This window comes from Callorhinus ursinus, unplaced genomic scaffold, assembly GCF_003265705.2.
Source record: "Callorhinus ursinus isolate GAN/ISIS: 27379988/994484 unplaced genomic scaffold, GSC_fseal_2.0 scaffold25, whole genome shotgun sequence".
In the NCBI taxonomy this organism is placed as follows: domain Eukaryota; kingdom Metazoa; phylum Chordata; class Mammalia; order Carnivora; family Otariidae; genus Callorhinus; species Callorhinus ursinus.
Window position 1 is genome coordinate 15,595,412 of NW_027397087.1, and position 25,732 is coordinate 15,621,143.

Here is a 25,732-nt window from a genome sequence, read left to right on the forward strand (position 1 = left end):
TCTTTCTTTCTTTCTTTCTTTCTTTCTTTCTTTCTTTCTTTCTTTCTTCCTTCCTTCCTTCCTTCCTTCCTTCCTTCCTTCCTTCCTTCCTTCCTTTTTCTTTCTTTCTTTCTTTCCTTCCTTCCTTCCTTCCTTTCCTTCCTTCCTTCCTTCCTTCCTCTCTCTCTCTCTTTCTTCCCTCCCTCCCTCCCTCCCTTCCTTCTTTTCCTTTTTCCTTCCTTCTTTCTTTTCTTTCTTTCCTTTTTTATTTTTCTTTCTTCTTCATCAAGACGCATGGTAATAACATGGGAAGAGGTATTGGCCTCTTTTAAATCTTCAAGTTATTTGGCTTACCATATGCATTAGTGGGAATTACAGTATTTGGAAGGATTTGCCTGGCAAATGCAATTCGATCTTCCTTATAGCAACATGCCTTTTATAGCAAATGGGTAAAGTGACCTAAATACTGCTTGTTGCTTCGTGTTGTTTCTGAGAATTTGAGGTCTTAAAGCTTTCTTTTTTGGTTTGACAACTTAATGTGCAAAAGTAGATTTGTACAGCGAATATTTGGCAGAGAAGTAATTTAAATGTTATCCTGTTTAGAAAACTTCAAATTCAAATACTAGAAAATATCATAGGATAATCTGTTTATATTAAATTGAACATGTTATCCTTTTGGGACAGAGCTATTACAGAATTTGGCAAAATCCATTTACGTTTTTGAATCTGTTGTACATTTTAATTTAAACATTGCATGATAAGTTTGTAAGTATGATTCACATTCAAGATACACTGTGGATCAGTTTATGATTAAATATATAGCATTCTCCAAGGATTTTTTTTTTTAAACAAGCTGTCTGATGTTCTGTATGAAAGGGCATTGGCAGCAGCAGTGTTTCAATTTAAAATTTGTTTGTATTTCTGGAAAGGAAATTTTTAGATGACTTGAAATCAAGAAGAGAAGTACATCCAACAGAATCTCTTTTTTTGTGGTGTGTGAGTTTTGCCAACATAGGAAAAAAGGACAAAAAAATCAAGGAAAAAAAACCTATCCTTTAATTTGCACAGTTTTGTTGTTACTTTAGTTATTCTAACTAGTTTATTGAAATTTCTCCCTAGAATAATATGTATGATGAAATGCATAATTATGTAATATAATAGTATTTTGTACTTTGGTCTTGAGCTGTTTGAGTAATTTGCAAACATGATGGTATTTTTTCTTGAGGAGGAGGTGGCCTTGAATATATTTTTAATCCTAAACCACAAAGGTTAATTATGATATAATATCATCATAAGTGTCATCGTAGATACTCATCTAAGTATCCTAGAGATTTCCATCTTTAGATCAGAGTCTCATTATTTCTTTGGGTTTTCCTAATTGTAGAAATAAGGGTTTCTCTACTTCTTTTAGAGTCTGTGTTCTCATTTGTGGCTGAATTCTAATTTGGCTGTCTTGAAAGCTACCATATGGCTTAACTGTATCTATAAACTCTAGTAAAAATCTGGATTTCCTCATATAGCTGACTTACATTAAATCATACTGACAGTATGCTGGCCCGTGTTTCTGACTGCAGTGGAGAAGTTCTCAACCAGAAATCAGAGACCTGGTTCCTATCCCCAGCTCCCTATATGTAATGTTGGAAAACATTTTTAATCTTTTGGTGTGTAGGTTTTTCCATAAGTAAAATGGAACTGAAGAGGTTGAGAACACTTTTTCTTCAGAGAAACTTCTGAAGAAATACTCAATAGAAACAAACCACTGCTTGGTGTTAGACTTTTTTTTTTTTATTTAATTTAATTTTATTATGTTATGTTAGTCACCATACATCATTAGTTTTTTTTTTTGTTTTTTTTCTAATTCTAACAATAACTTTAGTTTTTTTAAGTTTTTAGTATTCAAATATTTATATACAGAAAAGTAAAGATTACATTATAATGGATGTTTATACCTTGCTTTAACACTTCCTGACATTTTGCTGCATTTACTTTATCCTTTTTTTTAACATTTGCTTAGTATTTTAAAGAATTTTATATTTTAAAGCAAATTACAGACATCATTTACTCTCAAATATTTCAGAATGCAACTGTAAAAAGTGTTAGACTATTATCTTAGGTAATAAGAATACAATTATCATACCCATCAAAATTAACAGTAATTTCCTAGTGGCATGTAAGCCCAGCCCAAATTCAAATGTCTTCAATTATCTTTCTTTTTTTAAAAGATTAATTAATTATTTTTATTTTATTATGTTATGTTAATCACCATACATTACATCATTAGTTTTTGATGTAATGTTCAATGATTCATTGTTTGCGTATAACACGCAGTGCTCCATTCAGTACGTGCCCTCTTTAATACCCATCACCAGGCTAACACATCCCCTCACCCCCCTCCCCTCTAGAACCCTCAGTTTGTTTCTCAGAGTCCATCGTCTCTCATGGTTCGTTTCCTCCACTGATTCCCCCCATTCATTTCTCCTTTCCTACTATCTTCTTCTTCTTTTTTTTTTTTTTAACATATAATGTATTATTTGTTTCAGAGGTACAGGTATGTGATTCAACAGTCTTACACAATTCACAGCACTCACCATAGCACATACCCTCCCCTTTGTCTATCACCCAGCCACCCCCTCCCTCCCGCCCCTACATCATTAGTTTTTGATGTAGTGTTCCATGATTCATTGTTTTCATATAACACCCAGTGCTCCATGCAGTACGTGCCCTCTTTAATACCCGTCACCAGGCTAACCCACCCCCCACCCCCGTCCCCCCTAAAACCCTCAGTTAGTTTCTCGGAGTCCATAGTCTCTCATGGTTCATCTCTCCCTTCAACTCCTCCCCCCCATTGTTCCCTTCCTTCTCCTAATGTCCTCCATGCTATTCCTTATGTTCCACAAGTAAGTGAAACCATACGATTTTGACTTTCTCTGCTTGACTTATTTCACTGAGCATCATCTCCTCCAGTCCCATCCATGTTGATGTAAAAGTTGGGTATTCATCCTTTCTGATGGCTGAGTAATAGTCCATTGTATATATGTACCACATCTTCTTTATCCATTCGTCTGTTGAAGGGCATCTCAGCTCTTTCCACAGTTTGGTTATTGCGGACATGGCTGCTATGAACATTGGGGTGCATATGGCCCTGCTTTTCACTACATCTGTGTCTTTGGGGTAAATACCCAGTAGTGTAATTGCTGGGTCATGGGGTAGCTCTATTTTTAATTTTTTGAGGCACCTCCACACTGTTTTCCAAAGTGGGTGTACCAACTTACATTCCCACCAACAGTGTAAGAGGGTTCCCCTTTCTCCACAACCTCTCCAACATTTGTTGTTTCTTGCCTTGTCAACTTTTGCCATTCTAACTGGTATAAGATGGTATCTCAATGTGGTTTTGGTTTGAATTTCCCTTATGGCTAATGATGATGAACATTTTTTCATGTGTCTGTTAGCCATTTGTATGTTTTCTTTGGAGAAAAGAAGCATTGATTTTGTATCCTTCCACATTACTGAATTGCTGTATGAGTTCTAGTAATTTGGGGGTGGAGTCTTTTGTATTTTCCACATAAAGTATCATGTCACCTGTGAAGAGAGAGAGTTTGACTTCTTTGCCAATTTGAATACCTTTTATTTCTTTTTGTTGTCTGATTGCTGTTGCTAGGACTTCTAGTACTATGTTGAACAATAGTGGCCAGAGTGGGCATCCTTGACGTGTTCCTGATCTTAAGGGAAAGGCTCTCATCTTTTCCCCATTGAGGATGATATTTGCCGTGGGTTTTTCATAGATGGATTTTATGAACTTGAGGAATGTTCCCTCTATTCCTATACTCTGAAGAGTTTTAATCAGGAAAGGATGCTGTATTTTGTCACATGCTTTTTCTGCATCAATTGAGAGGTTCTTCTCTCTCCTCTTATTAATGTGTTCTATCACATTGATTGATTTGTGATTGATTTGTGAATGTTGAACCACCCTTTCATCCTGGGGATAAATCCCACTTGGTTGTGGTGGATGATCCTTTTAATGTATTGTTGGATCCTATTAGCTAGGATTTTGGAATCCATATTCATCAGGGATATTAGTTTGAACTTCTCCTTTTTGATGGGGTCGTTGCCTGGTTTGGGGATTAAGGTAATGCTGGCCTCATACAATTAGTCTGGAAGCTTTCCTTCTGTTTCTGTTTTTGGAAACATCTTCAGGAGAATAGGTATTATTTCTTCTTTGAACATTTGGTAGAATTCCCCAGGGAATCTGTCAGGCCCTGGACTCTTGTGTTTGGGAGGTTTTTGATCACTACTTCAATCTTGTTACTGGTTATTGGCCTATTCAGGTTGTCAGTTTCTTCCTGTTTCAGTCTTGGGAGTTTATAGGTTTCCAGGAAGGCATCCGTTTCATCCAGGTTGCTCAGTTTATTGGCATATAGTTGTTGATAATAATTTCTAATAATTGTTTCTATTTCCTTGGTGTTAGTCGTGATTTCTCCCCTTTCTTTCATAATTTTATTAATTTGGGTCCTTTCTCTTTTCTTTTGGATAAGTCTGGCCAGTGGTTTATCGATCTTATTAATTCTTTCAAAGAACCAGCTTCTAGGTTTGTTGATCTGATCTACTGTGTTTCTGGTTTCTATTTCATTGATGTCTGCTCTAATCTTAATTATTTCTCTTCTAATGCGTGGCATAGGCATTGTTTGTTGCTTTTTCTCTAGTTCTTTAAGGCATACAGTTAGTTGGTGAATTCGGGATTTTTCTATTTTTTTGAGTGAGGCTTGGATGGCTATGTATTTCCCCCTTAGGACCGCCTTTGCAGTATCCCATAGTTTTTGGACTGATGTGTTTTCATTCTCATTGGTTTCCATGAAATGTTTAAGTTCTTCTTTGATTTCCTGGTTGACCCAAACATTCTTGAGCAGGGTGGTCTTTAGCTTCCAAGTGTTTGAATTTCTTCCAAAATTTTCTAGTGATTGAGTTCCAGTTTTAAAGCATTAGGGTCTGAGAATATGCAGGGAATAATCTAAGTCTTTTGGTATCAGTTGAGACCTGATTTGTGACCCAGTATGTGGTCTATTCTGGAGAAAGTTCCATGTGTGCTCGAGAAGAAAGAATATTCTGTTGTTTTAGTGTGGAATGTTCTGTATATATCTATGAGGTCCATCTGGTCCAGTGTGTCATTCAAAGCTCTTGTTTCTTTGTTGATTTTCTGCTTAGATGATCTGTCTGTTGCTGAGAGTGGAGTATTGAGGTCTCCTCAATTAACGTATTATTACCAATATGACTCTTTATTATGGTTAACAGTTGGCTTATGTAGAGCAGCATAGGCTGCTCCCATGTTGGGGGCATAGATATTTACAGTTGTTAGATCTTGTTGGATAGACCCTTTAAGAATGATGTAGTGTCCTTCTGTGTCTCTAACTATAGTTTTTAGCTTAAAATCTAATTTGTCTGATATAAGAATTGCTACCCCAGCTTTCTTTTGAGGTCCGTTGGCATGGAAGATGGATCTCATTCCCTTCATTTTCAGTCTGGATGTATCTTTAGGTTCAAAATGAATCTCTTGTAGACAGCATATGGATGGGTCCTGTCTTTTTATCCAATCTGCAATCCTGTGCCGTTTTATGGGAGCATTTAGGCCATTCATGTTGAGAGTGATTATTGAAAGATATGAATTTTTTGTCATCATGTTGCCTGTGAAGTCCTTGTTTCTGCAGATTGCCCCTGTAAATTTCTGTTGTATATGACTCTTGGGGTCTTTCTTGTTTTATAGAATCCCCCTTAATATTTCTTGCAGGGCCGGCTTAGTGGTCACATATTCTTTCAGTTTCTGCCGATCTTGGAAGCTCTGCATCTCTCCATCCATTCTAAATGACAGCCTTGCCGGATAAAGTATTCTTGGCTGCATGTTCTTCTCATTAGTACCCTGAATATGCCCTTTCTGGCTTGCCTGGCTTGCCAGGTCTCTGTGGATAGGTCTGACATTATTCTGATGTTCCTCCCTCTGTATGTAAGTAATCTCTTCCCCCTACTGCCCTTATGATGGTTTCCTTGGTTCTAAGATTTGCAAGTTTTACTATTACATGCCAGGGCATTGGCCTGTTTTCCTTGATCTTAGGAGAGTTCTTCTCTGCCTCTAGGACATGAATGTTTGTTTCATTCCCCAGATTAGGGAAGTTCTCAGCTATGATTTGCTCAAATATATCTTTTATATATCCTTGGTGTTAAGACTTTTACAGTCATATTGTATTGGGCTGTGCTACATGGAGATTTAACTTGCCTCACTAATATTGTGTATTTCTTGTCCTGCTACTTGAGAAATTGAATTATAATTGTTTCATTTGTTCAAATCAATGAGTGTTCAAGAAAAAGATCATTCAAGGCAATTTTAGGAAATGAATCAATAGCTTTTTGTTGAGCAAAGTAAAAAATAATCTTCAGATTACCGAACCCTGTGGCCAAGAACCATTAAATGAAATGTCATGTATAGACTCAACTAAATTGAATTGCACAAGTAGTTTCTATAAATAGCATAATAAGTCCATTGATAAATGTTTGCTCTCTGGGGAATGAAAGAATGTTTTGCTACTCCTCGAATCCAGCACCAAAGTTACTAGCACTATTTTTCCTTCTATTCTTAGGAACACTTTGGTCTTAGCAACCTGACTGGAATGAATTGCTTGGTAGATGGAAACATCCCACCGAGTTCTGGACTCTCTAGCTCCAGTGCTCTGGTCTGTTGTGCTGGCTTGGTGACACTCACAGTGCTGGGAATGAACCTATCCAAGGTAACCAACTTGAATGTGTTAGCCTCACAGAATCTCTCTTTCTAAAGCCATTAGTATCCGAATCTCAAAATTATAACATCTTACTTTGATTAAAAACTTTGTCTTACCTGAAAGGACTCTATACATGGGCAGGCACAGTAACCTGACAAATTAATAAGTCCTGCTTGTGATAAACTGCTATAAAGTATCTGATACTTTGCAAGTAATGAGCAGATCTGTGAATAACTGTATTAAAATGCTCTTATATTCTTACATTAAGTATGGAGTGTGAGTGCATGGATATCTTTTTGGATCACCTCACTAACAAGTTCAGTTTAGACCAAGAAATTGTAGGCCTCATAGTTGGACCTGCTTATTTTCAACCAAAACCTTAAATTAAACATTTGACAGGCACTGGGTAAAAAGGGTAAAGACCAGGCAATAAAGGAACTGAACAGCGTATCTGTTTATACCAGCAGGTTAGTCACTGAAATAAACTTTAAAAAAAATATTGCATTACAAAGAGGAAATGCTTATTTAAAGGAAACATAAAACCTACAAAAGGTCAGAAAGCCTCAACTTTACAAGTTCACATAAATCTCTGACTTTGCAGTTCAGAGCAGGTGTGCTCAGCTTTAATTAGTGCTTTGGAGTTCTGGTTCAAACAAAATGTTATCATAGGTTCTTTTTTATCCCATGCACATATACTACCACATTTATAGATGGTTTGGGGAGGGCATCAGGCAGATCAAGAGAAAGTCAGCCACATGCTTGGTCTGTCTTCAGCCTGTTTAAACTTTCAGTTTGAAAATTTTATGTGTAAGAGGAAAGAGAAATAAAGGAGAAAGCAAAGGCTCAGATAGAGTTCTCTTTGGCTGTCATGTGTAAGTATACATTGGTTAGCCCTTTGTAAGCTATGGCTTATTTGATGGGAAGGGCAACTTACTTGTTTTTCATTTATTGGGAGGAAAGAAAGCAAGGGAAAAAAAGTCCATATGTGTAATGTGCTTCCACTGGTACTAGGTTTAATCTAATGCTTTATTTGTTTATTCATTTGGTCATCATTTAGCCATTATTTATTTAGTGGCTACTTTGTACGAGGTAATGTTCAAAGCATTGGAGCTATAATAGATCCAGTTTTAACCCTCATAGTGCTTATGATCTGAAAGGGGAACAGAGATAAGTAACAGGCAACTATAATAGAGTGTGATAAGTGGATAAGTAGTGTGCTATGGGAGCACACTAAATGCAGATTTAGAGAGCATGGGACATCTAAGCTGAGACACAAGGATTTGTAGATGTTTGTCAAGAAATAGTGATAGCATGAAAACACTGGCAACATCAAGAGGCATGTATCAAGTGGAGGGAACCTTATGTGGGAATATCTAGAGTAAGAGTGATCATAGATTGTTGGAGGAACTAAAAGGGGCTTAATTTGGCTGGAGTAATTTGGATGGCAGGGTAGGACACCAGATGCTGGGGCTTGTAAGCCATGTTGAGGAATTTGAGCTTTATCTTGATAGCAGTGTAAAACCATTTCAGGCTTTTAGGAAGAGGGTATCATGATCATATCTATATTTTAGAAAGATCCCTCTGGCTCTATTATAAAATCTAGATATGAGGGTAGTAACAATATTGGTAATAGGGAAATGATTTGGTCTAGGGAAATGGTGGTGAGAATGGAGAGACCTGGATCATAGAATTAAAGTACATCTCAGACAGAATCAATAAGACTTGGTCATTGATTGGGCATGGGGGTGAGGGACAGAGATGAGTCAAGGATTTACCCAGGTCTCTGCCTTGGTGTGATTTGTTGAATAAGGAATATAGATGAAACTGAATTGTGGGACTACATCAAAACAAAAAGCTTTTGCACAGCAAAGGAAACCATCAACAAAAGAAAAGGGCAACCTACTGAATAGGAAAAAATATTTGCCAATTATTTATTTGCTATGGTGTTAATGTCCAAAATATATAAAGAACTCATACAACTCAATAGCATAAAAACAAACAATATGATTAAAAATGGGCAGAGTGTCTGAATAGACATTTTTCCAGAGAAGACATACAGATGGCCAACAGACACATGAAAGGGTGCTCAACATCACTTATCATCAGGGAAATGCAAATCTAAACCACACTGAAATATTACTTCGCACCTGTCAGAATGGCTAGTATCAAAAAGATAAGAAATAAGTAGTTGTTGGTGAAGATGTGGAGAAAAGGAATCCTTGTGCACTGTTGGTGGGAATGTAAATTGGTGCAGCTATTATGAAAAACAGTATGGATGTTCCTCAAAAAATTAAAAATAGAGCTACCATATGCTCCAGCAATTGCATTTTTGGGCATTTATCTGAAGAAATTGAACACATTAACTTGAAAAGATGTATGCACCCCTATGTACACCGAGTGTTATTTGCAATAGTAAAGGTACAGAAACAACGAAGTATCTGTTGATGGATGAATGGATAAAGAAAATGTGGTATATATGTATGGTGGCATATTAGTTAGCCATAAAAAAGAATGAAATCTTGCCAATGGCAACAACATGGAGGGAACTTGAGAGCATTGTGCTAAGTGAAATACATCAGATGTGAAAAGACAAATATGTATGATTTCACTTGTGCAATCTAAAAAAATTTTTTTAATGTTTTATTTTATTGTTATCTCTTTTAGAGAGGGAGAGAGAGGTGGGGGGAGGGGCAGAGGGAGAGAGAGAGAGAGAATCTCAAGCAGACTCCATACCCAGTGTGGAGCCTGATGTGAGGTTTGATCTCACAACCCTGAGATCATGACCTGAGCTAAAATCAAGAGTTGGATGCTTAACCAACTGAGCCACCCAGGTGCCCCTAAAATTTTTTTTTAAAACCCAAGCTAATACATAAGAGAACAAATTAATTGTTGCCAGAGTGGTGGTTGGGGGATGGGTGAAATGGGTAGAGGGAGTCAAAAGGTACAAGCTTCCAGTTATAAAATAAATAAATCATGGGATATAATGTACAGGATGGTAACTATAGTTAACAACACTGCGTTGCATATTTGAAAGTTGCTAAGAGAGTAAATCTTAAAGGTTCTCATCACAAGATAACTATGTATGGTGATGGATGCTAACTAGACTTATTGTGATGATCATTTCACAATATATACAGATCTCAAATCATTATGTTGTATACCTGAAACTAATATAAGTATGTTAGTTATACCTCAATTAAAAAATTGAATAAAAAATAGCAAATATACTTTTATCAGAACTGACTCCACAGCAATTGTGCAAGACTATTGAATCACAGATCTGTACCTCTGAAATAAATAATACATTATATGTTAAAAAAAAAAGAAAAAGAAGATAGCAGGAGGGGAAGAATGAAGGGCAGGAAATCGGAGGGGGAGACGAACCATGAGAGACTATGGACTCTGAGAAACAAGCTGAGGGTTCTAGAGGGGAGGGGGGTGGGGAGATGGGTTGGCCTGGTGATGGGTATTAAAGAGGGCACGTTCTGCGTGGAGCACTGGGTGTTATATGCAAACAATGAATCACAGAACACTACATCAAAAACTAATGATGTAATGTATGGTGATTAACATAACATAAAAAAAAAAAAAGAACCGACTCCATTGCCTAAAGGGAACAATATGTATATCCTAGCTTTCTCTGTTAGTCTAAGTTGCACTGACAATGCTTATATTTCCTAGGGGCTTAGCATCATTAATTAGGAGAGTTTCTTTGCTGTAGTGAGATAGAATCTTAATTGAAAGGAAGCCTGATTTGCTCAGAGTCTTTATAGTTAAGTGCCCATTGTTGACAAAGAATGCAACAAGTCAATATACGTTAGAGAAGAGCTAGTTAAAAAATTTTTTAAAACTGATATATCAGTCAGTGTCCAATAAGAAACAAATGGCACACGGGGTATAAATGAAGACAGTTTAATAAAGAGACTATTTACGGAGATGTGAGTAGAGTCAGGGGAACCACCTAGGAAGAGTTCCCTTGTGAAAGCAGAAGCTATCATAACTTTAGGAGCTATGATAGCTATAATGTTGCCAGAGATGCAATGAGGCAGTGAAAGAGGGAAGTGGGTAGGAATGGCAGTGAGTGGGAATGGACAAGGGGAGTTGTCCATAGAGGTCAGTCTTCTGGGGTACAGAGAAGTGTGAGAATGGGGGGCAGAAAGGCAAACAGAGAATAACCAGCCTATCTGATAAGAAAGATAAGTCCCACAAGAGATCGGTGACTAATCTCTCCCAATTGATGAATAATCCCCTTCCAGTTAATATGTACATCCAGTAGTCCTTGTTAAATTGCAGATATTAATTACTGCAAGTGAGATATGGTAAGTAGATATGGAATTTGTTAACTTATGAATAAATGAAATGTTATATGTCTGAAACCACTAAAACAAGATGGCTAGTCACCCAGAAATTCTGGAAGACCGAAATTATGAATGAGAAGGAAACTGGCAGAAGAGAATATGGTGTAATAAAAAGACCTATGAAATAGAAAAGGCTAGAGACTTCTGGTTTCAAGATGCCAGAACAAAGAACATATCTACTCTTTCTTTCCCAGCCTCATTTGTTTTTCTTTTCTCAAAAAAACCATCCCCAAACAATAGGGAAAGCAAGAAAATGGAGGCACAGGTTTCATCTTTGGTAAATCAAGGAGACATAAATAACCCTAAACCGCAAGATACAAAGATGGAAAATAGGTGGAAGGATGGTGCTTGACTTAGCAGAGTAAAGAAAGGTCAGAGCCAAGTGCTGTGGAAGGAAGTACAGATGGAAGGCAAGTTGATTCACACCTGTCTGGAAAGGCTTAGGAATTAGAGGCACCCAGTACCATAGAAAGTAGGGTGACATGGTAGGTGGGAATCTATTTGAAAGCTTTTATGAGGAGAAGATAGACCTTCAGAGCCTACCGTTAACCCCATAAGCAAGGACACCATTTCCCCCCACTTTTGCAGGAATCTCTGGAGAAACAATCAGAGATAGTCTGGCAACACTGAACACTGAGAAAGGCAGGATGAGAATAGAATTGAAAACTGGGGGATTAAAGGACATTCTACATCTGAACAGTGAAATTCCCAACTCCCTTCCTGTTCTCAGCTCTAGTATACTGGCAGCCTTACCATTCCACATCCCACTAGGAATACTGGAAGATCCTCTCAGAAGAAATGGAACCATCCTGGAGAAGAGACATATAGATATTGACATTTGGTGACTTCCTCCCACAAAAATTCTCCAGCTACTCTATGACCCGTTTAGAGGCCCACTTACAAATAACCTTTCTAGTGATTCACTCTTAAATACGATAGGGTATCAAAAGATAATCAGACTTTGGAAGAAAGCCTCCAACATGAAGCACACAAACAACCAAAGAAACAAAAATTAAAAAAGGTACTCAGAGAAAACAGAGACAATGCTGAGAGCAGAAGAATGCTTCAAAGAAGCCATGATATCCTCAGAGAGAGAAAATAAAATGTTGAAGAAAGAACAGAGTTTCGTTTTTTGAAAAGGACCAAACAATAAGAGTTTTTGAATATTAAAAATATGATAGCTAAAACAGAAGTTTCAATAAAAGATTGGAAGAACTCTCTGATAAAGTAGGGAAAAGAAGAGGGGGACAATAAGAGAGAGAAAGATAGGAACATTTGTAGATCAGTTCCAGAAATTCTGTATCCAACTAGTAAGGAGAAAAAAAGGAGTCATTATAAAACTATATTTTAAAAAAAAATATTTCTCTAAAGTGAAGAATGAATTTTCAAATTGAAAGGTGTTCATTGGGTGTTCAGCATAATAAATGAAAATAAACAATTTTTTGTTTTAATTTTTAAATTTTTACAAATTAAAAAAAATTTTTTTAATTTTTAAAAAAGAAAAGAGAAAAAACAAATCAAAGTACATCATCCAGGAGGCTTGAAACTTGAATGTTAATAGAAAACACACTAACAGCTGATTGAGAAAAGAGGAGAGAAGAGAAAAGAAGGGAATGAAAATTTATCAAAAATAGTTTTGGAAGATAGAAGGCAACAGAGTAATATAATGAATTATAATCTTTTGAGTTATAATCTTCAAAATATAAATGAATTCTAGCTTAGAATAAATGAATTGATCAAGTATAAAGATAGAATAAAACATTCTCAGACATGCAGCATAAAAGTCTATAGAAGGTAAGCCACCAAAACTAGGGAATAAACCAAGAAAGATGACATGGGAACTAGGAAGTGGGAAATCCAATACAGGAGAGAGGAGTTGGGTATTTATAGAACATTGGTTAAGGGAAAACCCAATGTAACACCTATGACACCCAGAGGCTTAGGGCACAGTACAGATAAGAACCAGAAGAGGGAGGGAAAAAATGGAATTGATAAATATTATCAGGAAAACAATAACAACAACAACAAGTGGTAAATCTGACATGTTTGACCATATGGAAAAATGGATTGAGAATGATTTTACAGAGTTATTGTAGGGGATAGGAAGGCTTCGCTGGACATGCAAATACAACTAAGCAAATGAGGAAATTAGGCAATTATTAAATATAGGAAAAACACAAAAAAATGTTCCAGAAAGGAAATCAATAATTTTTCATGACTTGGCTCATAACACTAGTCTCAATAATAAGTACACTGAATACTGATTTAACCAAAAATTTTGGCATACATTTTTATGGAGGAGCCATTTTAACAGAGACTAAGGAGTGAACACAAAAGGGAGGTAGGGAAAGGAGAGTCTAAGAGAGCTAAAATCCTTACTGATCCTAATATGAAGGCTGTAGATAAAGTTTAAAATGGAATAATGAGGAGATAGCATTTTACTCAGCTTTTTTGATAATTTAAAGATTTTTTATTTATTTATTTTTGAGAGAGAGAATGAGAGAGAGAGAAAGCACATGGGGGGGAGGGTCAGAGGGAGAAGCAGACTCCCTGCCGAGCAGGGAGCCCGATGCGGGACTCGATCCAGGGACTCCAGGATCATGACCTGAGCTGAAGGCAGTCGCTTAACCAACTGAGCCACCCAGGCGCCCAGCTTTTTTGATAATTTAAAGCAAGAGCTAAGAATGGAAAGTGTTTGACTCTGGGCATGCTGCATTGGGGATGGGGGTGCGAACAGGAGAATTATGGACTGCTTTTGTTTTAAGCCTTATAGCTCCTTTGATCTTTTAGGTTATATGCATATATCCCTTCTCCGAAAGTAAAAATTAACTGAGAATAAAGAAAAAGATGGTGAGAAGGGGTGAATGGAATGAAAAGGTAAGGGGGAGGAACTGGAGGGTGGACATGAAGATGCAGGAAGGGATTCAAGGCATCATAGTTAGAGAGTAAGAACAGATGAGCTGTTGGGGCAAGACCAAATCAGAACAGCTGAGGGAGAAGCTTGCTGATAGGTTTTGGGTGAAAGAATCCAAGAAAATACAGGCAACTTTCACTTAACATGAGGAGTCCATTCCAAAAATCAGTTGTTCTGCAAAAATTCATAGGCCTAATTCTTATTATTTTAAATAGGAGAAATTATAATGCATTACTCCTCAACTCAGAACCTCTACCTAATTTCCTACAATGTTACAAAAACACAGTAAAAATTCCTCTATGTAAGTAACACAGAAATACAATGAAAAATAGGTAAAACAATATTCTAGAACATGAAACAATTAATTTGGTTGTTAAGAAGCAGTTACTTTACACAAAATAAGTTCTTTGAATAATTAAAATAGACTACATTTTGAAAACAAAAAACAAAACAAAAAAAAGAAGCAGTTACTTTACATAGTAGTACATTGTATGTCTTCTCTGAGGACACCTGGTAACCCAGTATTCTGTACACTATTTTGTTAGCAATGTTGTTTTTAAGCTTCAGGGTGTAAATATATATATATATGTATATATATATATATTTTACATAAACACCTTTCAAAAAGTGTTGTATTGAGAGATATATATAGTCTATGAAGTTTGAGTATCAAAAGCCAAGTGTTCTATCAGGAAAATGTGAGGTGGTGATAACATTCTGTAAAGTATGCCTGTACTTTTTTAGCTCAGGATTCAAGTTGCTCTAGACTTGTGTTCAGTTTCTGTCTTTCTTGAATTGTCCTTGGAGGCCAAGAATGGAAAGACCAAGTTCGTTCTAAGGATCTTAGATTAGAGATAGGGGGCTGGCTTGGGAAACAGGTTGCAACTCTGGAGGCTAGCCTTGGATAGTAAGGTGTGTTAGGTGGACTTCTACCCACAAATTCTTCCCTCTGCTGGGGTGGGATGGGGTGGGGTAGGGTGTAGACTCTGAATTCAGGAGATGCCGGACTGAGCAAGTGATGTTCAGAAGACCCACTCTGGAGGAGGGAGGGGTATAATAGGAAGAATATAGGGCTGAACTACATCCTCATGTTAAAATCTGAGGAGAAGAAATCCCCTATGACTGGTTGATGAGGGCTGAAATGATCAGCAGGGAGCTGTGGGGTTGGAGGGCATTCTATGCACAGTTATCTTTTGGCATTTGTCCAAAATACAATTCATGTGATGTAACCTGGAATATGGATTGGGCATAAAACTTTCCCTTGAGAGTTGCTGTCCACTGAGGAAACTGGAGAAGCTCATGGTTAGGCATCAAGAATCCTGTTTGTTATTGGGAAGCTTGGAATGTAACAGGAATAACACTGGATTTATGAGGGTGTGCTTCCCAGAGAAGATAGGCTTTTCATCCACAGTATAAACTTCCTATCCGAAGTCGTGGAAATAGCATTTGGTGACATTTACTGAACACCTACCAAGTGCCAGGCATTATTCTAGACACCAGGGATACAGCTGTGAATAAAGTCGGTGAAGCCCCTGCTTTCGTGGAACTTACATGCTGGTGTATGTGGTGATAGTAGGAGATAATGAATAACTAAATAAATATAGAATATCAGCCAGGGCTATGAAGAAAAATAGGCTGTAGTGAGGGGAAGTTTCTATTTTAGGTGAGGAGTCAAAAGTCCTTTTTAAGGAGGAGCCATTTTAACAGAGACTAAGGAGTGAGCACAAAAGGGAAGCAGAAGGAACAGCACATCCAAAAGCCCAAAAGCTAAAGCATGTTTGTCATGTCCCAGGAATAGCAGAGGCCAGTGTGGGGTGGTGTGGTGAATGGGGAGAGGGCAGGGTGGTGGGAGGTAAGCTGAAGAGTGGTGCCCAGAGCCCACATTGCCACATTGGGTAGAGTCTTCTTTGGATTTCATTCCAAGTATAATAGAAGGCCTTTGGAGGGCTGTGAGCTGAGGTGTCAAGATGTGATTCATATTGCTTTGAGTTTCTTGCAGTTGGAAGTAGTATGCTGTACCTTATACTGACCAGGGAGAAAATAATCTAAAAGATAAACAAAAAGAAAAGAAAAGAAATGGTCAATGCCCTTATGGAACTTAAATGCACATAGTGGGGTACTAACAGAAGATTCATTAACTGAGCATTTAGCTCATACAAGGTATGAAGTATTTTATGTGTAAATGGAGAACAGGGTTATAAGAATGGCTACTTGGTGTCCTTAAATGGGGAAGTTTTCAAATAAGTGGTAAGTTCTAAAAAAGCAAGGGTAGGCTGTGTCTTGACACAGAGTACTGGGAGGGGCCCAGGGCATTTCAGGCAGAGTGAACCCTTAAGTGTATTATAACAGTTCTCTGAGCCAGACTGACTAAAATGTGTCAGCCAAGGCCTAGAAATTCCTATGCTGCCTCATGACATTCCTTTTCAAAATTTTATGTGAGGACATACAACTCTTCTAGTTGTTTAAGTCCCTCAACAGGCTTAGGTAACTTAATTTCAGGGGCAAGTTAATTGTATAGACATGGATTGATCCTCTTTCAGAGGAGTGTTTTGGTGTTTGAAATCCATACTGTACAAGGGATCTTGGAGGTTCAGAAGCAGAGTCAGTGAAATGCTCAACCTTCTGTGCCAGATATGTCCAAGTTTTTATTTCCTGAGTTTCCCTGAGAAAATTTAAGGGTATATTTTTCTCTGTATATAGCTACATTTGAGTTAAATATTTCTTGACCTTCAGAATGAGATCTTGTCCTTAAAAAGTAAAGATAAGGTCTACATGAAAATGAAAAGAATCTCACAATTACACAAAAGTTTAAACTCTGATGAGAATATTTTAGTAGCAGTTTGCTACATGATATAAGAACAATCAGAAAACAGTTGCACTGTCACTAAAATTATGTTTAGAAGTTCATTGAAGGACGTTGTTTCAGTTTGTATAGAATAACAAAAACCTTATCCATATAATGGTTAAGGAAAATAGTAGTTTAAAACATTCCAGCCAGATGTGGGCTGCTAATGAACTGCAGCAGCATGGCCTCTAAGAAGATGGTAAATCCAGAATATAATCTTTTGAAAAGAATCTTAATTAAGTGTTGGACATGGACTAAAGCCATGTGCTCACTAGTACAAAAACCAGGAGGGCTGAGCATTAGCACTGGGTGGCCTGTGTTTAAAAATGTTTGAAATTTTAAGTTAATATTGTTAATATGTAAATATAAAACCATTCACATAGTTTTATCAATAAAAAAGAACCAAGTTTCTTTCAATTAGGTGGCATTGTGTTTGTATCTCTCATTATATTCTTTTTTTAGGAGTAGGATTGGAGACTGAATCATTTATTTAATGATTTTGAGTAATTTGGATTCACTTGGATGCTGTGACTAAGCAATTTGCAGATTAGAAGCCTTGCTTTGCAAAGGTTGTTTAGGTCACCTCTGGTTTTTCTTTTTTTCCATTTCCTTTACTAAGCTAAATACATGTTTACCTTTAGCATAAACTAAGGCAAACAAGACAAATTAGGGAGTAACTGATTGGAGGAATATGGTTCACTGTTTCCAAGTGGCTTCAAATGAAACCACTGTTGCTGAAAATTCATGCGTATGCCTTGGTTGTGTTGAACTTTTGCTGTGATCTGTAGATCCTTATCATTATTAGGTCACTATGTTTCAAGGCCTCCAAACTTTGACTTGCACCCAGGAATAAGTTAAATGTTATCTAGTATTTAAAGAATCAACTGGGACAATCCCCATGATATTAAGTATACCACTTATGTGTATAGTCCTTACCTACTACATTACTGTCTGCAGAGAACATAACTAAAAGATGAACATACAAGTTCATTTCTTTTTAACTCTGTATAATATTTCATTTGTGGATATTGCATAGTTTATCCATTTACCTACTGAAGGACATCTTGCTTGCTTTTCAAGTTTTGCCAATTATGAATAAAGCAGCTATAAACATCTGTGTGCAGGTTTTTGTGTGGACATAAGTTTCAACTCCTTTGGGTAAATTACAAGGAGTGTGATTGCTTAAATGTATGAAAAGAATATGTTAAAATTTTGAAAGAAACTGTCAAACTGTCTTTCAAAGTGGCTGTATCATTTTGCGTTCCCACTAGCAATGAATGAGAGTTCCTGTTGCTCCACATTCTTACCAGCATTTGGAGTTCTGGATTTTGGCCATTTTAATAGGTGTGTACTAATCTCATTGTTGTTTTAATTTGCATTTTCCCAATGACATTGATGTGGAGCATTGTTTCATATGCTTTTTTGCCATTTGTATATCTTCTTTGGTGAAGTGTCTCTTGAGGTCTTTGTCTCATTTTTTAAACAGGTTGTTTATTTCATATTGTTGAGTTTTAAGAGTTCTTTGTATATTTTGGTTAACAGTCCCTTATCAAATATGTCTTTTGCAAATATTTTCTTCCAGATGGTGGCTTCTCTTTTTATTCTCTTGATATCATCTTTTGCGGAGCAGAAATGTTTAATTTTTTTAAAAAATATTTTATTTATTTATTTGACAGAGAGAGAGATAGCGAGAGAGGGAACACAAGCAGGGGGAGTGGGAGAGGGAGAAGCAGGCTTCCTGCTGAGCAGGGAGCCTGATGCGGGGCTCGATCCCAGGACCCTGGGACCATGACCTGAGCCGAAGGCAGACAGCTTATGAGTTTAGCGACTGAGCCACCCAGGCGCCCGGGAAATGTTTAATTTTAATGAAATCCAGATTATTAATTCTTTCTTTTATGGACTGTGCCTTATCTCAGAAGTCATTGCCAAACCCTAAGTCACCTAGGTTTTCTTCTATGTCATCTTCTAGGAGTTTTATAGTTTTGTTTTACATTTAGGTCTGTGATCCATTTTGGTTTAATTTTTGTAAAGGTGTAAGGTCTGTGTTTAGATTCATTTTTTTTTTTTTTTTTTTGCATATGGATGCCCAGTTGTTCCAGTACTGTTTCTTGAAAAGACTGTCTTTGCTCCATTGTATTGCTTTTGCTCCTTTGTCAAAGATCAGGCTATATTTATATGTATTTCTGGACTCTCTGTTCTGTCCTGTTGATCTAATTGTCTGTTCTTTTCTGAATACCACACGGTCCTGATTACTGTAGCCATATAGTAAGTCTTGAAATTGGAAAGTATCAGTCCTCCAACTTTATTCTTTTTAAAAAAATTTTTTTAAATTAACGTATAATGTATTATTTGTTTCAGGGGTACAGGTCTGTGATTCAACAGTCTTACACAATTCACAGCGCTCACCGTAGCACATACCCTCCCCAATGTCTATCACCCAGCACCCCCATCCCTCCCACCCCCCTCCACTCCAGCAACCCTCAGTTTGTTTCCTGAGATTAAGAGTCTCTTATGGTTTGTCTCCCTCTCTGGTTTTGTCTTGTTCCATTTTTCCCTCCTTTCCCCTATGATCCTCTGTCTTGTTTCTCAAACTCCTCCTATCAGTGAGATCATATGATACTTGTCTTTCTCTGATTGACATTTCTTCTCCTTTCATATTGTGTTGCTATTCTGGGTGTTTTGCCATATAAACTTTAGAATCCAATGATAATCACAAAATAACTGGAATTTTGGTTGGGATTGCATTGAATCTATAGATCAAGTTGGGAAAAATTAACACCTTAACAATATTGAGTCTTCCTATCCATGAACATAGGATATCTCTCCATTTAGTTCTTTGATTTCATTTGAGTTTTATAGCTTTCCTTGTATAAATCTTGTACATATTTAATTTATACTTAAGTATTTCATTTTTTTAGGTGCTGATATAAATGATACTGTATTTTAAATTTCAAATTCCACCTGTTTATTGCTAGTATATAAGGAAGTGATTGATTTTGTATATTAATCTAGTATGTTACAACCTTGTTATAATTGCTTGCTAGTTCATTTTTTTAATTCCTTTGGATTTTCTACATAGATAATTATGTCATCTGCGAACAAAGACAGTTTTATTTCTTCTTTTCCAATCTGTATGTCTTTTATCTCTTTCTCTTGTTTTATTGCACTAACTAGGACTTCCACAATGATGTTGAAAAGCAGTGGTGATGGGGGACATTCTTGCCTTGTTCCTGATCATTTTACCTTTTGAAATTCATTGTCAAATTGTCATCTGGAAAGATTTTATCAATTAATATACAACAACATTACATGAGAGTCCATTTCCCCACAGCCTTGCCAACACTTTATCAATCTTTAAAATAATTTCCAATCTGATAGATTCTTTCTTGGGCATATCTTTGATGATTAGACAGTTTAAACGTCTTTTCCATGTTTTTTATTGGTCATTTGCATTTTTTGGACTTTGTTATATATCTACTCAGTTTATATTACTCCATAAGAACTCTATATATTAAGTATTCATGTATTATATGTTGCAAACATCCACCCCTTTACTAACCAATTTTCTATTTGACTTTTTTTTTTTTTAAGTAAGCTTGATGCCCAGTGTGGGGCTTGAACACATGACCCTAAGATCAAGAGTTGCATGCTCCACTGACTGAGCCAACCAGGCGTCCCAAACTAATAATTTTGTATTTGCTTTTTTAAAAAATGTTTTATTTATTAGAGAGAGAGAGAGAAAATGAGCAGGGGGGAGGGGCAGAGGGACAAGGACAACCAGACTCTCCCACTGAGCAGGGAGCCCATGCAGGACTCGATCCCAGGACCCTTGGATCATGACCTGAGCCAAAGGCAGACACTCAACCGACTGAGCCACCCAGGCGCCCTAAACTAATAATTTTGAAGGAAAAGTCACATTGGTCATATTTAAGTAAACACATAGGATGGGATCATTGCATATACATTTACTTTTATCTTCCTTGAGTTGAAAATACTGTACACCCTTTCATTTCATTTTGAAGTGAAGTACTTGGACACAAGTAGCCTGACAGACTCAGGGATTTTTTTTTTTTTAAATTAGGATTTGTCAGGAATAAGCCACCTGCTTCATTAAATGGACCCCAGCGCTCTCAGATTTACCACATGTTTGACATAGTATCTTTAGAAACTTACTCAGAGGAACTTAAATTGAAACTGATTTGTATTGTAAGCAGGAGTATTTTCCGAATAGCATTTGTGCAGTGAGATATATACTTTTGAATTGTGCATAATGCAATTCACATCTGTTTAGCACTTGGAAAAAAGCAAAGAACTTTACACTCATCCTTTTGCCAGGCCACTTAACTCTGTAAAGTAAGGTGCAACTGCCAGCTTCATGAAACAGAGTCTTGCCTCTCAGACTTCTCAGAGCCTCACTCCAGGATTATGTATTTGTGCTTTATGTTATATCAAAGGGATATGGCAGGTTTTACTTTTAGATCATGTTAATGTTACTTCTGCTTCCTCTTAAGGTCTAAAAACACTCAACAACAACAACAACAACAACAATAGCAGCACCAACACAACAAAACTGTTTGGAGGGCACAGTCATGTGGATGGGCCCAGATTCATTCAGCCCTTTTAGGGCTTAGGCGAGGTACTGGTAATTGACAATGGAGAGTCCTTTTTTTTAAAGATTTTTTATTTATTTATTTGACAGATAGAGAGCACAAGTAGGCAGAATGGCAGGCAGAGGGAGAGGGAGAAGCAGACTCTCTGCTGAGCAGGGAGCCGGACTTGGGGCTTGATCCCAGGACCCCAGGATCATGACCTGAGCCGAAGGCAGCTGTTTAACCGACTGAGCCACCCAGGCACCTCTGGAGATTCCTTTTTAATTTTAAAGGACATATAAATCCATTGAGAATAAAAGAAGGGCAGCCAGTCTGGCAAATGGTAACCTTAAAACCTTTTCTCTCTCTCTGGAGAAAGAGATGATTGTATCATTTTCTTATGAGCAACTTTATACTGCCTGGCATAAAGGAAACAATTAGTTGGATTGGATTAAATTAGTGAGTTATCACCTGTCATCATCTGCATAATAGCCATTTCCCCCTGTTTTTAGTATTGTATTTGGATGAGTTAAAGAAAACCATAAAATGAATGATTTGTTCCAAAGACAGCAGTATCTTCTTCTAGGAAAATACATTTATTATTATTTTGAGAGTATGGGACTGAAAAACAGACCTGGGTCTGAATTCTGGTACTGCTACTCTCTAGCTTTATGGCTGAGGGGAAGTCTGTCTCTGGGTCTCAGTTTCCTCACTAGTAAAATAAGTGAATTTAGACCACTAAATCTTTGAGGCCTCTTCTAGCACTAAGATTATGTGATCTAAGAGGTAGAGCAATTCTTAAGACCATCAATTTTTGAGGAGTTGTTTAATAATAATTAAACTCTTGCTTATACTATATCTAAATCTTCTAATGTATTTTTCAAGATTCTAGATCCTAGTGACAAGAAAATCACTATTGGAAGTAAAACCCAAATCTTGGGAAAGCTATATCCAAACTGGTATACTGCTGTCTTAGGTACTTATTATAGTGTAATAATGTAATATGACTGTGGTTGTATTGCTGATTGACAGTTCCATCCCCCGGGATGGCGTGGGGCGGCTGGGGGTGGGGTGGGGACTGTTGCCTTTCTTTCTTACTTTTTTTTTTTTAGTTATGTTTCTCATAATTACTTTGTTTAATAACTGGCAATCAGGAATTTATTGAATAAAATAAACTTTTGTAGTCTCAATGTCCACTAGATGGAGATACTGAGGTAACCAAGGTCTTGAACTGACCACATATATTTTTACTTTGGATAGTTTGCTCTTACTTTTAATTAAAATAAATGAAATAGTAAAAAAAGGAAAAGAAAGAGAAAAGAACAAAAAAAGTGAGGATGAGAACTGAGAGTGAAATTCAGCTTTCCATGGCTACAAGGAAGGATTCAGATACACCATAAATCATTGTGAAGCATTTCAAAGCTGTACTGCATATTTCCTGCCATTAAAACTAAGCGCATTGATCTAATTTGCAAATACCCACACCCCTTGAAATGATTGTGTTTAATTTACTATCTTTGAAAAATCTAATAAAAACTCATAAGAAGTTTCATTTATCAAGTTTTCCTGTTTCTCAAGTTTAATTTCTAGATTTAGTATTTATAGACATAATTTTTATTTTTCTCTTTTGAGTATTTTTTTCCTATTAAATTTTTAGTAGCTCACTCTTAAAAGCATATTGAGCAATTTATAAGTATTACTTTTTTAGAGTTGGGATGCATTTTGGTAAGTATACTGTCACTTTTTCTAACGCAATTGTACTAAGGCCTTTGATGATTATAAAAGCAAGAGGCTGGGCTCAAATCCTAGGTGAAAATGCTAGGAGTGAGGCTATAAAACTAATATATTTATGGAACATTTTAGTGAAGCCAGTAGGCAGTGAATAATACAGGCATATAAAAATAATTTAATGATACTTATCCAGGTGTGCCAGAAATTATCAAGACAAAGAGTATTTTACAAATTAAATTTTCCTTGGTTACTGAGTATACCAGATACTTTATTTTTTCTTCAAGATTTATTTATTCATTTTAGAGAAAGAGAGAAAGAGAGAGTGTGAGAGTGGGGAGAAGGACAGAGAGAGAAGGAAAAGGGAAGCAGATTCCCACTGAGCGCAGAGCCCAGTGCATGGAAGGGCTTAATTCCAAGACCCTAAGATCAGACCCCGAGATCATGACCTGAGCAGAAACCAAGAGTCAGACACCCAGCCAAATGAGCCACCCAGGCACTCTACCAGACACTTAATAAGTACTATTGGAGATTATTTAGAACTTGGATGAATGGATGTAATTCCTTATTTTAATAGTATCTGAATTGGTAAGGGAGCAGATGATAGAAAATTAATTTGGCTGATCATAAATACTGAAGGATGTAATTAAAAGATGATTTTAGCTCAGCCTCCTACAGGATGTTATGGTACGAAGAGCATGTCCTTTAGATTCAGCAAGACCTTGGACTCCTAGCTCATATCCTCAAGAGCTGTGTGATTTGGCACATTCTTAATCTCTCTGTTTCATTGCCTGTAAAATTAGGATCATAATATTTACCCAGTACAGTTGTTGTGAAGATTAGAGTAATTATATAAAGTACAACACCTAAGTCATAGTAAGTGGTAAAGATCATTACAATCATCCTCACTTTATAATAATGATAATGATGATGATGATGATAGTAATCTATAATTCTCATTTAAATTAACAAAATGTAGATTTTCTCTACAGGGGAGAATCTCTGGAAAATGGTTAGGCTAGGGTTACTGGAAGTCTTTTTATTTTCCTTTTAACTCTGAGGTTCAGGGACACCATAAACGCCAAATGGGTTAGGGTAGTAAAAAGAACCTTACTTTTCATTCCTTTATTTAACAGTGTTTTTTTTTTTTTTAAGATTTTATTTATTTATTCATGAGAGACAGAGAGAGAGAGAGAGAGGCAGAGGGAGAAGCAGGCTTCCAAGGAGCAGGGAGCCCAATGCGGGACCCGATCCCAGGACTCTGGGGTCATGACCTGAGCTGAAGGCAGACGCTTAACCATCTGAGCCACCCAGGCGCCCTATTTAACAGTGTTTATTCAACCAGGCACTCTTCTAGAATTGGGGCTGGAAAAGTAAAGTAGATAAGGAGCTTATATTCTAGAAGGTAGAGACAGATATAAGCACTAAGTAAATGGGCAAGATACTTTCACATAGGGTTAACTTCTATAAGGAGAATGAAGTCTGGCAAAGATGGAGAATGACTTGGAGAAGGGCTACTTTAGGTTATGTGATAGTACAAAGAATCAAAGTAAGAGAGGTGAGGAAGAGAAAAAATTACTAATTAAAACAATTACCAATTGTTGGTAAAATTGAGTATTGTGGGCAGCAATAACATGAGGATGTAGGGATTGACATTTAAGCTGAAGTGTACTATTAAACATTTAACTCTTAGCTGTTCTGAACCTTTCTTTTCTGGATAAAGTTCACCTTGCTGGTTTGCAAAATTTTCCTCTTAAGGGGATTGGTAATTCTCTTTGGATGCAGTCTTGCTGATTCTGTCATAAAGGAGCCATTTGTAGGTGCAGAGAGCCATGGTAGAGTGGGATACTCCAGGGCCCTGGCAGGTTGCGCTTCTTTCCTTTCTGTGGGATGGCTGAAGTTGGGTAAAAATAGAGTCAGTAGACACCCCTTAAAGGCAACCTTCTGTGTTTCTGGTTTAGGGTCTTCTAGTGGATTTCCAGACTTTGCTTTGTATGTTTCCTTACCCATTTTTCATGGGAGTTCCAGTTGGAGCTGAACATGGTGAACAGTTGAGTACCATTTGTCTCACTTTGTCTAGGGAATCTTAGATGGTCAATATTAGACTTAATATTCAGGGAAAAAACAAAATTAGAGAGGAAAACCTGTCTATTGAGTTTTCCAATTAAGTTATTGCTTGGTATTTTAAAGATCCTACCTTTCTATAATACATTGGATTGTGAAGCTACTCTTCTGGAGCTGGCCTAAGAAAGTCTCAGACCTTTGACACTGGTTAGAGTTAGGTATTGCTAATACTGTCAGTTGCCTCAAGTTACCTAATTTTTATTATCAAATCCTATTCTGTTGTCTAAAGTGGTATAATTTATGCTTTTTAACCCTTATTTCACTATGTCATTGTATTCCTGTAGAAGAGAATCCCACAATAAATTACTAAAATGAATAATGTAAGCCAGAGTTCCTCTTGTTTTGCTTTTTACATTTCTTCAAAAATAAGTATTTTAAGGAATTAAAACTTTTCAAAGAAGGAAGGATTTTCTTTCTAGGTATCTCAACAACAA

The 25,732-nt window shown here is 36.8% G+C and overlaps 1 protein-coding gene across 9 annotated transcripts in view; it reads left to right on the forward strand.

Annotated features, from left to right (window-relative positions):
* Nucleotides 1-25,732, forward strand: part of GALK2 (galactokinase 2) — a 132,945-nt gene that overhangs the window by 31,421 nt on the left and 75,792 nt on the right. For all 9 annotated transcript variants that reach the window (XM_025883675.2, XM_025883674.2, XM_073876971.1 and 6 more), the window contains one exon: nt 6,603-6,749. In XM_025883675.2, coding sequence (XP_025739460.1) covers nt 6,603-6,749 — 147 coding nt within the window. The remainder of the gene's footprint in view (nt 1-6,602; nt 6,750-25,732) is intronic.